Source organism: Sceloporus occidentalis, unplaced genomic scaffold (genome assembly GCF_023333645.1).
Source record: "Sceloporus occidentalis isolate IW3139 unplaced genomic scaffold, rSceOcc1.0.p SCAF_19, whole genome shotgun sequence".
NCBI lineage: Eukaryota > Metazoa > Chordata > Lepidosauria > Squamata > Phrynosomatidae > Sceloporus > Sceloporus occidentalis.
In genome coordinates this window covers 2,726,092-2,742,139 of record NW_028316999.1, presented here as the reverse complement: position 1 = coordinate 2,742,139, position 16,048 = coordinate 2,726,092, and the positions used below count along the sequence as shown (strand labels likewise).

The window sequence follows — 16,048 nt, the reverse complement described above, 5'->3', positions numbered from 1 at the left end:
GGCGAGCTAAAGGGTTGCAAAAGCTGTAAGTTTCACCATATAAATACACATCATTTGCACATGTAACAAAGCTAAGCATATCCCAACAGCTTTCTGACAGTTTATGCTTATATTTGAGGATATTGGTGCCTCTTTGTCTGCTTGCAGATTGCTACGGAGGTTTTGATGGCAGCGTCACGGTACATTTATGAGATATTAAGTATCAAACGTGCCCTATAGGAGGGGTTGGCATGAAATTGTTTGCGTGTCTAGACACGTTTTGCCAGTCTATCTAACTAAAACCTCAAATTTCGTATGTTTACCTACTTTAACAAGGTAAGATAAGGCTGGAGTTTGTATTGTTATTCTTTTCTTAAGGATATAATTAATCTACATGGTCACTCTACAGTATTACACAGTTTAGTGTCCATGACATCCTGTAATGGTTACTGAAGTAACTGGAGCCTAGGTTATTATTATTATTATCTTTTATTTATATAGCGCCAACAGTTTAGGCAGCGCTTAATACAATACATAAATTCAAGGGGTATGACAAGACAAGAATTGACAGACTAAGACAAACCGATACATTTGGTGGAGAGAGCCCTGCTCGCAAGCTTACAATCTAGAGGGAAATGGGGTGACAAACATAAGGCACAGAGAAAGGGTGAGAGGTAGTCTGGTGGTTGTATCGATGACAAGGAAGTTCTAGCAGCTAAGATGGCATGCTTCTCTGAAGAAGTGGGTTTTTAGATGTTTCTTGAATGTCGGGAGGGAGGGTGAATGCTGAAGGTCCCTTGGGAGTAGATTCCAGAGATATGGGGCAGCCCGAGTGAAATCTTGTAGACGGGAAAAGGAAGGGGTGATGAGTGAGGAGGAGAGCCTTAGCCTATGGGAAGAACGTAGGGATCGAGTAGGAGAGTATTTGCTAATGAGGTCAGAAATGTAGGGAGCAGCAGTATTATGGATGGCCTTATATGTCAGTACCAGGATCTTAAATTTAATTCTAAAGGTAATTGGGAGCCAGTGGAGGGTTTCACAGAGGGGAGAAGCAGAAGCGGAGTGACGTGCAAGGAAGATGAGCCTAGCAGCGGCATTTAGGATAGACTGTAGAGGAGAGAGTCGAGACAGTGGACTACCAACCAAAAGAGTGTTGCAGTAGTCAAGACGGGAAATGATAAGTGAATGAACCAGAGTTTTTGTGTATTCTTGGGTGAGGAATGGGCGGATACGAGAGATGTTTTTTAGGTGCAAGCGGCAGGATCTGGCGAGGGACTGAATGTGAGGGATGAAGGAGAAGTTTGAGTCAAGGATGACCCCAAGGCATCGGGCCTGGTTAGTAGGAGAGATAGTCATGTTGTTAATGGTGATAGAGAATTCAGGTAGTGGAGTGGAGATGGAGGGAGGGAAGATAATGAGTTCAGTTTTAGAAAGATTAAGTTTCAGGTAGTGTTGTGACATCCATGAAGAAATAGCAGACAAGCAATTGGTAATACGGGACATGAGAGATGGAGAGAGATCAGGAGAAGACAGGTAGATTTGGGTATCATCTGCATATAGATGATACTGGAGGCCAAATTAGTTGATTAGTTTGCCAAGAGATGAAGTATAAAGAGAGAACTGCAGAGGGCCAAGGACTGAGCCTTGGGGGACACCAACCGAAAGTGGAAGGGGCGATGATGTCTTGCCAGAGAAGTTGACAGAGAAGGAACGGTTAGACAGATATGAGGAGATCCAGGAGAGAGCTGTATCTCGAATGCCTATAGAAGCAAGTGAGTCTAGAAGGTGGTGATCAACAGTATCGAAAGCAGCAGAGAGATCCAGTAGTATTAGAATAGAGTAGTGACCTTTAGCTTTGGCAGTTAGCAAGTCATTGGAGACTTTTGTTAGAGCTGTTTCAGTAGAGTGAAGGGGTTTGAAACCAGACTGTAGAGAGTCAAGGAGGGAATTAGAGGAGAGGAAGTTAGTAAGGCGATTGTACACAATCCGTTCAAGCAGCTTAGAGGTAAAAGGAAGCAGAGCGATAGGGCGGTAGTTAGTCAAACAGACGGGATCTGAGGAAGGATTCTTTAGAATTGGTGTGATTAGCGCATGCTTGAAGGCAGATGGTACAGTTCCAGATGATAGAGAAAGATTAAATAGGTGGGTAAGTGATGGACATAGAGACTTTGTGAGGTGTGAAGGGATGGGCTCAAGGGGACAGGTTGTTGGGTGAGAGGAAGAAAGAAGAGTGGCTATCTCTTCTTCGGTTGTAGGGGAAAAGGCAGTTAGTATAGTGGAGAGAGTGGTGGTGAGTGGTGTAGGAGGGAGTTGTAAGGAAGAGAGGTCTTTTCTAATAGGCAGTCAGTTCCAATCTAGAAACATGCAGCAATACTTCCATATATACATAACTATGCAACTGAAGAATCGTTGGCAAGGTAACCCTAACAGATGGGCATGGTGTGGATGGGACTTGTCAGACTGAGAACCTTCAGTTAATAAAATTAATGAAGTATTATTGAACAGCCATGGTGGAAACTAGAGGAACTTAAAGCGCAGTGAAGATTGATTTTTGATTTTTTTAACTTATCATGGTGCACAGAAGAACACAGGCAAAATAGTCCATAGACACTTACCTATCAAAAGCCCTACTTGTCGGCATGCCATAGCCATCGCAAACACTGGTGCGCGATCTTCATAGCTGGATGTACGAGTCAAATATCCAAATATAGAAGCACCTGCCCCTGCTCCAACTCCTGAGGAGGACACACATCATAATCATCTACCAGAAGTAAACCCTACTCAAGTAATACCAATGACATACAAATATTACTGATACCATCCCACCCAAACAAAGATTAAACAAAAAAACAGATTCAATTTTAAATGGGAGTTAAACAGTAATGAAACTACTGTAATCAAAATAATAAGAGAAATGCAAAAATATTCCAAAACTACCAAAAGCAATAAGAAAAAAAAAAGAATGCGCAAAAAAAAAGTTTCAAAAAGTGTCAGACAGAAAGTAAAGTATATATCTTAAGTGTTTTTTGGCCTTTGGTAAATGTACGTAATAGTCAGTCTCGGCATTAAGAACAGAGAGTTTTATGGAAACCCAGTTTTAACAATGTGCTAGTGATCATCTAGTCAAGGTTACCTGCTACTAAGCGGCTAGAGAGGAGAAACCACTTAGAGATTCCAACAAAGTACATAAAATTCCCTATAAAGAGAAAAACAAAAGTTGTGATACAACAGACATAATGGATGATTTACAAATGGCATAAGCTGGATGGTTATATAAAAATACTTTGTTTGGTATAACACAATGCAAACAAAGTGCTAACAAAACTTGAATGCTGCATGAATAGCATGCGGATAAGGCTGTTAAATATTCCAGGTAATACATTTATCTTAGATATGTTGCACTGGATAAACATTTTAATATACAAAATTTTGAAAGTGGAAGTTACACCCATAATTATTAATGCTGTAGGTCAACCTAAATAATACCATAGGAGGTACTGTGAGTGTGCCTGCCACAGTTCCATGCAATGATACCATAGAAGTATTGGGAAAACGCGCTTCCCAGAATTACCTGCAATCTCAAAGCAGTTACTCAGTAGGATGACACTTTTGGTCTGTCCGGTGCGGTCTGACCAATATCCAAACAAAGGACCAGCCAGGAGCTCGGTGAGACTGAAAGCCGAGAGAACAAGACCCAAGAAGAAAGGCTGCGCATTCAGAGATTGCAAATATAACCAGACAGTGGGCAGAATCACAGCTGTAGGGGCAATAACAAAGATATTACCTACATGCAATGCAATTGTGGTAAACCAAAATGTCAAACTGAAGGAGAATTCATTGAAAGATACACATGTCTGCTCAACATTAACACTTCTGTAACATTAGAAACAGAATCCTAGTCCTATTGAATGTTCAAGCCTTTCAAGTCCCATTTTGTATAATTTGTTTTTTTTACAGAGAGCACTTAAATGTCATATTACACAAGAACAGGCACCCAAATGGGGGGGGTCGTGATAAAACTTTCCAGTGGAAGAATAAAATGACATAGCTGATTACAAATAAACATTAAAATTAATGCTATGCAAAATTAACAATACTATGAATGTACATAAGACATACTGGTGCAGAAGGTGAAGGGGGGCCCTGATCTTGTCAACTTACAGTCGATAAAGGTTTATTCACTTAGCATATTACATAGTAAACATGATGTTTCACCTAGTAAAGCCCCACCTTTAAATGATTAGCATGATCTGAAGGATACTTATATCCACCTTAGTTTAGTTCCGCATGCGTGAGAAAGTTGAAACTTTTAGCATAATTTCGTAGTGTTAATTAAAATCTTAAATGTCTCCTACTTTGCCTTATCAATGACAAAGATGGTTATACCGATAGTTCATATAGAATGGGGATTAAAACTTGCATGGGCTAGGCATATAGCTATCCTGAACCTGCCACAAGACCAAGTACTGATCAAGGTCCGAGTCTTTAGAGCAGTAGGCAGACTAGATGGACCAAATGGTTCTTTTCTGCGGGAAAATTCTGTTTCCATGTCTTTGAATGTGATGTTTTTCTTTGTTACTTTAGCCTAATAAGAGGGATTAGTTGAATATTTCAGTAGTCTGCTACTGCTTTGAATATCTGATGTAATCACTCTTACTATAAAAATAATAAAACAAAGAAAAGAAGGAAAAAACCTGCCCAAGCTGGAGTCAGAACCAAAATATCATATCAGATTTGTTCAGATTTTTTGCTGTGAGGTAAACTAATAAAACATCCATTAATGAAGTAATCATGCTGAACAAAACATTGACACAATAAGACAGATTCTTAAGGAAAAATATGGCGCAAAGTTCTGAAACATAAGCAATTCAAACAAACGGCACACTCCACTCCATAATTAGTTACACAGCGCACAAATAAATCTTTGTAAATATGGTCAACACTAAAAATAACTAAGATATTTTAAATAATAATTGAAATCCTATCTCCAAGGCTTGTTTTCTTTCTCAGCATCATATAGCTCATTGGGCATTTCATTCAGATAATATTACATTGCGGATTATATATATATATATATTTTTTTTAGGACATAATGGAGTTGGGTCTGAAAAGCTATTGCACTGAATTCAACAATGAGACCAATAAAAGGAGATGAAAGCACATGTTCCTAATGATTTCTGTCACTGATGATGTAGGAAGCAAACTTTATGATCCATGACTGCTCATATGTTTTTACTCAAGGCTGACAAGGGCACTGAGCTGACCCTCTTGTCAAACAAATAAAAAAGGCATGAAAGCTTTTAAAAGGGCAAAGTTTGCTAATGTAAATGCTGAAATGACATAAGGTAGCTATATTTCTTGATACATTTCATAGCAGATTCAAGAAATAAATGAGAACATAAAACACAATGACACTTTGTATTTCCTATTATAAATGTTAGAATAGGCATGTGAAAAAATGAATTGGTCCCTGTCTTGTTTTCTGCATTGTTGCATATTGCTCCACACCAATACTGGCCAGATTATTTTGTGGGTTGTAATAAAATATAAAGGAAGTCGGAGGAAACTTGTTTTACTCGTTTGGCATGCTTGAGTGCGGGAAAAATCAGCCCTTTAATAACCGATAATGTTAGGGTGAGGTGCTTGAAGAATGTGATAAACAATAAGGCCTGGTTTGGGTCAATATAAATCTGACTAGTAATAGCTCTTGCAATCAAATTGATGGCAAAGGTTTGGGCCAGGACTGAATCCTGAGGCACAATGGAACCATGAATCACATCCAAGGATCTACAGGCTTTTAGGTTCTTATAGTTTGTGTTTATGACTTCAGCAAAATTACACCATCCCCACACACTGGATTTGAGGCAGAGGTGCAGGATAGAAAACCACTTCTTTCTAAGAACATGGATACTCTGGAACAGCCTTTTGTGGACAATATGGGCCACAGCAAATATTGCTTTTCACATTATGAGCCTCATACCAATGGCCAAGCATTCTGGTGGCAGTGTCATGGTTTGGGAATGCCTTTCTGCACCAGGGCCTGGCTAATATATCATCATTGAAAGAACCATAAATTATGATTGTTACACATTTGAGTAAGGCAAGAAGATAATTATAGATACTTAACATGCATAAAGTTCTTGAGAAACACATTTTCAGCTGTTTGTAGACACATTAGTTTGACTTTTAAAGTGGTAGAACACAAGAGGAGGAAAGAGAGACAGAGTGATTTGAGCCAAACGGGGACAGTCACTTAAAAATAAGTACAATTAGGAAGTATGCAATAAATAAAAACTTCACCTATAAGAATCAGCAATGCTGCAGGCTTGTATTTTGAAAACACTAAAATGATTTTCAACATTACCTCTTTTTACGCATACAATGTATACAAATACATAAAAATATAATGCTGGTTATCTACAATTTGTGGAAAGATCATCTCATTGTTCAGCAGGGTAATCATAGATTTAATAAAGTTAATTTCAAACAAAACTAATATGTCAGATATCGAGAACCTGTGTTGCATGTGGTCAGTGGCAGAACTACCGGGTTCGCGATTGCGACCGGGCCCTGGAGTTCTGCCAGTCAGGGGGGCCCAAGGGGTGCCAAGCGGTCGTTTTCAGCAACCGCTCGGCGCCTTTCTGTCTCCTCTGCTCCCTGCCGCCGCTTGCTTCAGCGCTGCCCCAACTGCAGTGGTGGGAGCGTGAGGCATCTGTCTCGGGTGCCGGCGCTTCACGCTGAGCGCCTGCATATGACGTCATATGCCGGCGCTCAGCAGTGAAGCCGCGCACCGCGGCAGAGCAGCGAGACAGAGGCCTCACGCCCCCACCACAGGACTGCACGGTTAGTGACCTACAAAGGGGGGTAGGGAGAGGGTAGATAGGGAGAGGGTAGATAGTGAAAAGGGGGGTAGGAAGAGGGTAGATAGTGAGAAGGGGGGTTAGTGAGAAAGGGGGGGTAGTGAGAAAGGGGGTAGGGAGAGGGTAGGAAGTGAGAAGGGGGTAGGAAGAGAATAGGTAATGAGAAGAGGGGTAGAGAGAGGGTAGATAGTGGGATGGGGGTAGGGAGAGGGTAGTGAGATGGGGGTAGGGAGAAGGTAGATAGTGAGAATGGGGGGGGTAGGGAGTGGATAGATAGTGAGAATGGGGGGTAGGGAGAGGGTAGAAGTAGAGGGGGTAGAAAGCCTGAGAAGGGGGTAGAGGGGGCAGATGGTGTGAGAGGGGGGCAGATGGTGTGAGAGGGGGGTAGATGGTGTGAGAGGGGGGTAGATGGTGTGAGAGGGGGGTAGATGGTGTGAGAGGGGGTAGATGGTGTGAGAGGGGGTAGATGGTGTGAGAGGGGGTAGATGGTGTGAGAGGGGGTAGATGGTGTGAGAGGGGGTAGATGGTGTGAGAGGGGTAGATGGTGTGAGGGGGGGTAGATGGTGTGAGAGGGGGTAGATGGTGTGAGAGGGGGTAGATGGTGTGAGAGGGGGTAGATGGTGTGAGAGGGGGTAGATGGTGTGAGAGGGGGTAGATGGTGTGAGAGGGGGTAGATGGTGTGAGAGGGGGTAGATTGGGTTGGGGGGCCCTTAACAGATTCTCGCACCGGGGCCCTGAGGCTTCGTTATGCCCCTGCATGTGGTAAATATACAAGGGCCGTGAGTACTGACCGTATTCAACGCCACTGAGCAGAAAAATGAACCCAATTGCAACATTTGTCAGCTTTTGTTTCCTCTGTAAAAGACCTGTAGAAACTAAACACAAAACAAAGAAAACATTAGATGTTTCTCACTGTTGTCATACAATGAATGTATCATGCCAGACAACCTCTATACACTAAACACAGAGTTCACATCTCACAGACAGATACATACAATTTTATATGAATCGCATTGGTTTTACTTGGCAGTATCGACTTGCAGCTGGAACCCTGGCTTTTCAAAATAAAGTCCAAGGTTAGTTGTTGGGTATGTGTCGATCAAAGGAAAAACTCACTTTGATCAATTGTTCAGTCATTCAAAGAGAGTTCAAATCTCATTGAAGCCAACACAAGCTCAACTAAGGGCATTCTACAATGTTAGTTCATTGTCATTCTTAAGTATTTTCATAAATCCTCACTTGTATGCCTAAAAACAATTGACCCCAAAAGGCAGAAGTAATGGGTATCATATGGGATCTTTGTGTTGAAAATATCTTGTGGATTCTGCACATTATTCAATATTTACATAATTGAAAAGCTGTCTATCAAATATGAAAACACGTTAGAGGTTCTATATTGTTCTTTCTGTTCTGAGCCACCCCACGGTTTTACATAATAAAACTGCACCAATCCCATTTATTATTTCATTTAAATATTTATTTTAACTTTAGTTTTAAGGTTCTCAATTTATTTAGTAGCATACTTGGGTGTGGGGGTGTCCACAATTGCCCCCAGAGTGGTCCAAAAATGTTCACAAAGGATCAGTCTAACTTGGACCAACCCAGAGAGGCAGTGGTGTCACATAACATGAGATTACATGAACCCCCCCCAGTTAAACGCAAAGCAGCTCGTACACTGTAAGACATCCATGAGAAAGTTGATGCCAGTGAGGTAAGGGGGTAAGGAGGGAGTAGTCCAAGTGTTTGTGTGTAAGGCTTTATGTGTGTGAGATCATGTATGTGTATGTATGCGTAAATTTGTGAGCATGTATGTGTAAACGTGTGTAAACAAGAATGTGGATGTATGTTTGCGTGAGCATGGATGTGGATATATTTTTGTGTGAAAATGGTTGCATATGTATAAGTGCACATGAGCATGAATGTGTATGTGTCGGTGCATGTATATGTGAGTATGTGTGTTTCAACTCTTTGATATTGTTACACATTATGTTATACATGCAGCAGAAGCTCACTGGAGTTAGTGCTATAAGGTGATATCAATTCAGTGAAATGTTCAACTGTATAGGAAACTATCACATTAGTGAATATACCCTTATGCATAGAGCAACACTACTACTTTTTCTCAGTTGTAGGCCAGAAAATTTTATAGACACACTGCTGAAGGAATGTGTAGATGTGTAATTGTAGCCCAATTCTATGAGGCATAGTGCTAAAAGCACAATCAGCAGGTACCTTTCATTTTTTACTATTCACATACATTTCTTACATGAAGTTAGCATATGTTCTACCTAATGTTCTCAGTCTCCATACCGTGGAATTTTCATGTGCCATTCGCTGCAGACTTAAAAGCCTTGTAGCCTACCCAAAAGAGTAACGTATCCCACTCACTGCTAAGCAAAATTATTTCCATGAACTAAAATGTAACAAATGTGTTTCTGTAGAATAGGGCAATCACAAAATAGAAAATGTATCCGCAATCCTCGTGTAGCGAAGTCAGGAGGCACACGGAAAAAAATAAAAAATGTAATTTACTGTATTTTGAACCAGCTTGTTATAAGCACACAAAGCATGTACAATCACACTGAAACACAATCTTAAAAAAACTGCATTTTTTTTTTCTGATTACTTTATTGATAAAATAAAACTATATGTAAATGCTCAAACAGTCCATTGCTAATTGTCAAATAAGCCATTGTGTTTGAAAGAGCGATCATTTGAAATTAACACCTTTACAAGGTTTACAAACCTTGATAAGTGGAATCCCTTAAAAAAACCCAAATAAAACAAGTAAATGAAAATAACAAGTAAATGAATGACTTTTATGCACTCTTCATACTGTCCATCTACATTTGGGAAGGACTGGTCTGATGCATGTAGAACTCATGGGTCTCCAGTTTTAAATTGCTGATCTGGTATCTAAAACAGCAATTATTATTAATTAGCCAAAAACAAAAAACTTACCCATTATACATATACACTTTACTAGCCTTCATGAAAACCCTGAGGGTCAGTAAGGGCTGGCTAAAGATCTACAAAGCTGTTCCAATCACGTGCTTAGTTACGTTCATAGAAACAGCTGTCCACGTGACTTAATGATGACGGAGGGCAGATTGGTGATGCATTCATTACAGAATCAGTCTGAAGCACACATACATCCAAAAAGAAAGAAACACATCTTACTGTCAGCGTTTGCCAGGGGATCCATGAGCTATCTGGCTGCTGTTTATATGAATGGAAATAAACGCTTGTCATTCACTAACTTCCATCAGGTAACCCGTTAATACGGCCGGTAACCCGAGTTTCCTCTAGTCTCCCTTAACACGAAAACGGTGAAGTAACACCCGCCCGTGAACCCTCCTGCTACAAGACATTATCGCAGCGTATTCATTGCTGCCCTTTCTCCCCTCGGTCTGAAGTCCCAGAGGAAACCTGACAGCTTGAACAAGCAGAGCTTTATTAGTTTCAATATAAACGCACAAGACTTGAGCATTATACAGTTCTATTCTTTGAGTTGCAACAAAGCTGTGCACCTGCTACATTTATTTAATGGAATGTTAACGGATGGTCTGTATATACATGTAAAACTCCATCACCTTTCAGCATGAAATTAGACTCTCACATTGCTTTATATCTGACAACTGTCCAAGTCTTCTCACAGCAGTCCCAAGGGTTGGCTCTTCTCATCGGCATCTTACACTGCTCACTTTTGTTGTAGCTGTTAAGACTATGTATCCTAGTAAGAGATGAATTAAAAATGGTATAGTGCCTGCTTTACTGAATTGCATGTTAATGTGTGGGGCACATAGACAAATGTACTGTGAGATGGATAGCAGGAGAAGGGACTAGCCAACAAGTTCCCCATTCCCCGTTTTAGAGAATAAACTTTTGCACAGCGGTGTCAGTGATGAGGGCCATAGCCCCCACTATATAGAAACATAGAAATGGAAGGCAGATAAGAACCATTAGGCCCATCCAGTCTGCCCAAAGATATAATACCAGAGGTTTGGGAAATGGGCTTCAGGGAGATTTGTTGAGGGTCAGGGGCAAACCCCCGAGAAGCCACAAAGACTCACAGCTCACTCACTCTTACTCAGGCCCTATCACACTCTTACTTTGTCTCGCACGCTCTGTCTCACTCTCTCATGCTCTCTCTGAATGTCTCCCTACCTTCTCCACTGACCACTTCTGTGTCCCTGTCTACTTTTCCGAAGCTCCGCTTCTTCTCTTGCCTCTTCTTATTCTTCTTTCTTCATCTTCCTCTGCCTGGTATCAGCTTTGTTAACCAAGACTCCTGGAGCGATTCCTTACAAGGGTGGACCTTCCTCACACCTCTTTCTTTTAAAATCTGTAATATTTTGGCCGGCACTGGAAGTTGTATATGCGTGTTGTGTAGATGTCCCCCGCCGGTCCCGCAAGACACCCAGGAGTCTGCTTTGGTAAGTCTAGGGGGGGGCACATCTTGGGGGCAGAGTGGCAGCATATCTCGGGGGGGGGGGGGCGACAGAGTGACAGCATATCTCGGGGGAGGGCAGAGTGGCAGCATATCTCGGGGGGGGGCAACAGAGTGGCAGGATATCTCGGGGGAGGGCAGAGTGGCAGCATATCTTGGGGGAGGGGGCAGAGTGGCAGCATATCTACTACACTAAGAATCAAATTTGTTCATACATTACTGCGGGACTTCCAAACCGCATCAAGTGGGGCTCTGGGTAGCAGGAGCCAGAGAATTCCCAGGTATGTTCATAAGGTCAACATGGGGTTGCTTTCCATACAGCTTTTGTTTGAGTCCCGTGCTATACCCAAACCTCTGTAAAGGATAATTGGATAAGAGTCCATAAAACCACAACTAGTTTATCCTGCGTCCAAACCACTTTCTGCATAAGATATGTCATATCTACATTGCATTCATTTTTATCTTTCTTGCATGTTGATGTTTGTCAGTGGTATTTATCTATGGACAAGCCTGGAGTATTAACCTGTCAATGGGGAAGTGGGGCGTGCCGCAATGCCGCTCCCACAACCCAGAGTTTCCCATTAGTGACGCTTCACTCAGAGTCTCCGGACGAAACCCGGAGCGTTCTCAGGTATGCCGACCAAGCTGTCCCAGTGTAGATGCCAGAAAAGACATGGAGTGTGGACTACAAAAAGCGCAAATATTTCAGATATGTGGGTTATCATCCCAAACAGTTACAGACAAATCAATTATCAATTGGGGTATATTGAAAGATGAAGAAGGAAAGAGAGAAACAAATTATCCAGACATCACATCACTAACTTTAAGCATCTGCTGAGGAAAACACATTCTTGTATTTGCAAATGTGATTAAAAACTTATTATTATTATTATCTTTTAATTATATAGCGCCAACAATTTACGCAGTGCTTAATACAATACGTATATTCAAGGGGTATGACAAGACAAGAATTGACAGTCTAAGACAAACCGATGTGTTAGGTGGAGAGAGCCCTGCTCGCAAGCTTACAATCTTAAGGGAATGGGGTGACAAAATAACATGTTCATAATAAAAGCTATTAGGACCCTTTGTGGTTAGAGCATTGATTACACCATAGGAAGGCCTTCTTTTACATCTCCTTTAAACATAAAAATTGGAAATGTTTTCTTATTCCGAAACAGGTTATGTTTCATTTTTCATGATTCATCATCAGTGCATTGTTTAGAAGTGTCAGGTTTTTGTTAAACAAGATAAGAATACCTTATGAATGATGTGACACCTTGCATAGCATAGCATTTACCTGTCATAGCTTAACCTCAACCCCTCCTTCTGAAGCTGCCAAGTCATGCAGCTTAAAGAGAAAGTAAAGGTAAATAAAAAAGTACAAATATGTCATAAGAAAGCAGAAAAGACCGGTCATTTTAACATAGCCACGTATATTTAACATATGCATTCCCAGTGAAAGGCTTGACTGCTCCTTTAATCTACCGTGTATCAGGTTATTTGTTATCTTTGTGCCCATCATATATTTTCTGGCACCATAGTGGCAATATTCTTTAACTTTTATAGAAAATATACCTTATTGGAATACATCCTATGTGTCCCTGGAATCTCTCCATTTTGCACATGCAGAGCTGGCAAATTATCACCTGGAATGGCGCATGCCACCTAAGTAGTGCTTAGGCAGCTTATGATTATAGCGTACGGAGAGAAGCACAATGCTAGCGGCACCATGATTGAAGCATATGGTAACCAACCTACATTTGAAAAGAGGTAGCACACAATAATGAAGCTTGTCTCTTAGCCTTTCCCATAAAAAGTTACCATCACTCTCACAGACCTAAACATCACCAGGATACTAGTTGGCCAGCTACTTATCTGCAGGTAATATATTCTACTCTTATCTCTGTTCCCTGCTCAATTAGTTATCTCCACTTAACAAAAGGATAGCTTAAAAATTAACTAAGAAAATACCATTAAGGTGCTTTACCCCACGTACACCAAAAATAGAAGTTAACCAGCCCATTATGCAATACTTCTCTACAGAGAACAAAAAGCAGCAGGCTGGGCCATTTGCAATGGCAGGAAAATTTGGGACAGAGACAAAGGGGATTTCGGGCCAGGTCTGTTACTACTCACTTGTGCCTTGTTTACCCACCCACTGATCGTGAGAGACTCAAGGACACTGAAGGGCAACTGGGAAAAGAAACGCCAGTCTCAAGCTAGACCAAGTCTCTAGACCAAGAAGTCTCAAGCTAGACCAAGTGGTCCAGTCTACTCACGCCTCAGCGGTAATCCGGCCTTCCCTCCTCCCAAGGTTGGCCAGCAAACACCCTCTACAGTTTGGCCCAGAACTAGGCACTGACTTTGTGGTTGGGCCTGGCAATGGCATATGGCTGGGTGCAGGCATACCCCTCTGGTTATGGTGTCAGTCAATAACTAGCACTGATTGTGTGGTCAGGCAGTCAATGGCAAGCACATTCAGGGCTGAATGGGGCTTTTGCCAGAGGCTTGCCAGGATGCATATGGGGAGGGCCATTAATGATAATGCCCCTGAGCGCCTCCAAAGAAATCAGCTGGGTGGGGTGGTCCAGCGCTCTATCTATTTCTCAGGGAGAGGAGTGGGCAGCTAGTTGACCTCCTAGCCTGCCCTTTGGACCCATGTGTCACGGCAGGTGCAGGTTGATCTGGGTGCTGACTGGACGCTGAGTGCACGCGGTTGTCATCGAGGAGAGGGAATGCCGCATTATACGGGGACTCCGTACTTACTTTTTGTGTAATTAATAAAAGAGACTTTATTTGCCGCAATCTCAGGCCAGGGATACATAGTGGGGCATTTGTATCTTAATGGAAATATGATGCATGATGAATGCAAAGGCAGACTAAATATTTTAAATACAGTTAGTCCAATAACAAACTATTATTTACATATATATATATATATATATATATATATAGTATATATGTGTATGTACATATGCAAAATAGATGCTGTATATTTGGAAGCAAGGGGAAGATCATCTATCATTCGATGCGGTTCTCGTCTTCCCTACTCAACTGCGCACATGGAAACCTGGAGCATTAGGCTACACTGTCATCCACGACAAGGGATTTGTGGTGACATGTTCCCAACCAGACATATACATCTGCACTTCCTTGCGCAAAATGTGATCAGTTTAAAATAGGTTACATATTGTATAAAGAAGTTTAAATACCAGCTACCCCACCAATAAAAACATCTCACTGTTGCTATTGTTCATTGTGCTTATTAAGAAACCTTTTTGTGCTTAAATGTTTTTGTTCCGTTCACTCCACAGCATTGCATGCATGTTCCTATGTACACTGCTAGTGTGTGAATCAAGTGGAAGACTGCCTCAAAGCAAATGCCCTGCAGACAGGAATACCATTTTTAATTATTATTTTAAAGGATTATATATAAGCGATTTAAATCAGCTTGTGGAAATAAAAACTGGAAAGAGGAACATGGTAAAGGAACATATAAATTGGTCTGATTCGTTTTTACACTGAGTATAGAACTTGAAGGTACCATGTAATATTTACGTTTAGTCATTTAATCTACTCTTGTAGAGTTAAAAATTAACATCAAGGTTCCTTTCCATGCTTTTAATTAGGCATTAAGGATTAATCGTTCAAATGCTTACAGAACCATAACAGTTACACTCCAGCTAGCCAATGCACTTTAATGCATATTATAGCCAAGAGATCACTTTAGGTTTCCATGGTGTCCCCATTGCAAATGCATGGTGGGATTCTGCACAATACACTATGCAGTATATATTTGCCCATCCTCTGGTTACTTTTCGTGCAGGAGATGCGTTCAACCGAACATGTCCCCTGGCTTGATATACTTACCACCAGTCAGCACCAACCGGCAGACTAGGGTCAATTGGAACTCCTGTGCATATCTTTATAGAGCGCTCCTATTGATTTCAGTGAGAGCACTTTCCTGACAATGATAGGCTGCTTCAAGCAGGCAACCTGTAAGGACTAACCAGATCCACCCATTTCCATGGTGGAAGTATCCTGGCAACTCTCCTCCCTATGAGCCACGTATGGAGTGATGGCAGAGCTACACTACAGAGGTCACGAGACTGCTTCTCCTACTACTGATGACTATTAGGTCCAGATACTCCACGAAAGGTTACCATTTTATAATGTCTTCTCAGATTTTGCTCCAGAAATTATTTTCTCGATTTCTTGGTGTTTTGACCTGGTCTGACTTGACATCAGAAATGCTGCATTTATGGTGCTTTGCAACAATAGGGTTCTTTCACAAAAGTAGAAATGCACAGGAGAGTTTGCTCTATTAAACCAATGATACTTCTTGTAAGTAGTTTCTTCTGTTATTATGAAGGGGGATCCCTTGCAGAATGAAGGGTTGAGCTGGCCCTGTATAATGCATAATTCAATCAGTGGGATGACTTTAATATGAACAATTTAACTATGTGTTATACAGCTAGATAATTTTCTTGCATGAGATCATTACTGGGGTTGTTCCTTCATGATGTAGAGGGAAGAATATACGGTGGGGATAGTTTTTTTTCCCCTCTTTCATGAATAAACTTCTTAAGACAGAAAATTAATTATACTCAAGTATCCTAAACAACTTTGATTTGCCTTTTTACTCTAACTTAACATGATCTTTTAAGAAGCGTTTTAGTTCCTATGGCAAAAATCTATAACGATAAGTTAGTAAGTCACATGACAAAAAAAAAAACAAACTACAGATTTAGGTGTT

General features: G+C 41.2%; 1 protein-coding gene across 1 annotated transcript in view; it reads right to left on the bottom strand.

The window, feature by feature from the left end:
• Positions 1-9,804, bottom strand: part of LOC149302314 (major facilitator superfamily domain-containing protein 8-like) — a 33,804-nt gene extending 24,000 nt beyond the window's left edge. Inside the window, exons 1-5 of the mRNA XM_089482415.1 lie at positions 9,801-9,804; positions 7,631-7,714; positions 3,551-3,736; positions 3,113-3,175; positions 2,595-2,714 (exon numbers count right to left, since the gene is read on the bottom strand). Coding sequence (XP_089338541.1) covers positions 2,595-2,714; positions 3,113-3,175; positions 3,551-3,736; positions 7,631-7,714; positions 9,801-9,804 — 457 coding nt within the window. The remainder of the gene's footprint in view (positions 1-2,594; positions 2,715-3,112; positions 3,176-3,550; positions 3,737-7,630; positions 7,715-9,800) is intronic.
• Between the last annotated feature and the right edge of the window lie 6,244 nt (positions 9,805-16,048).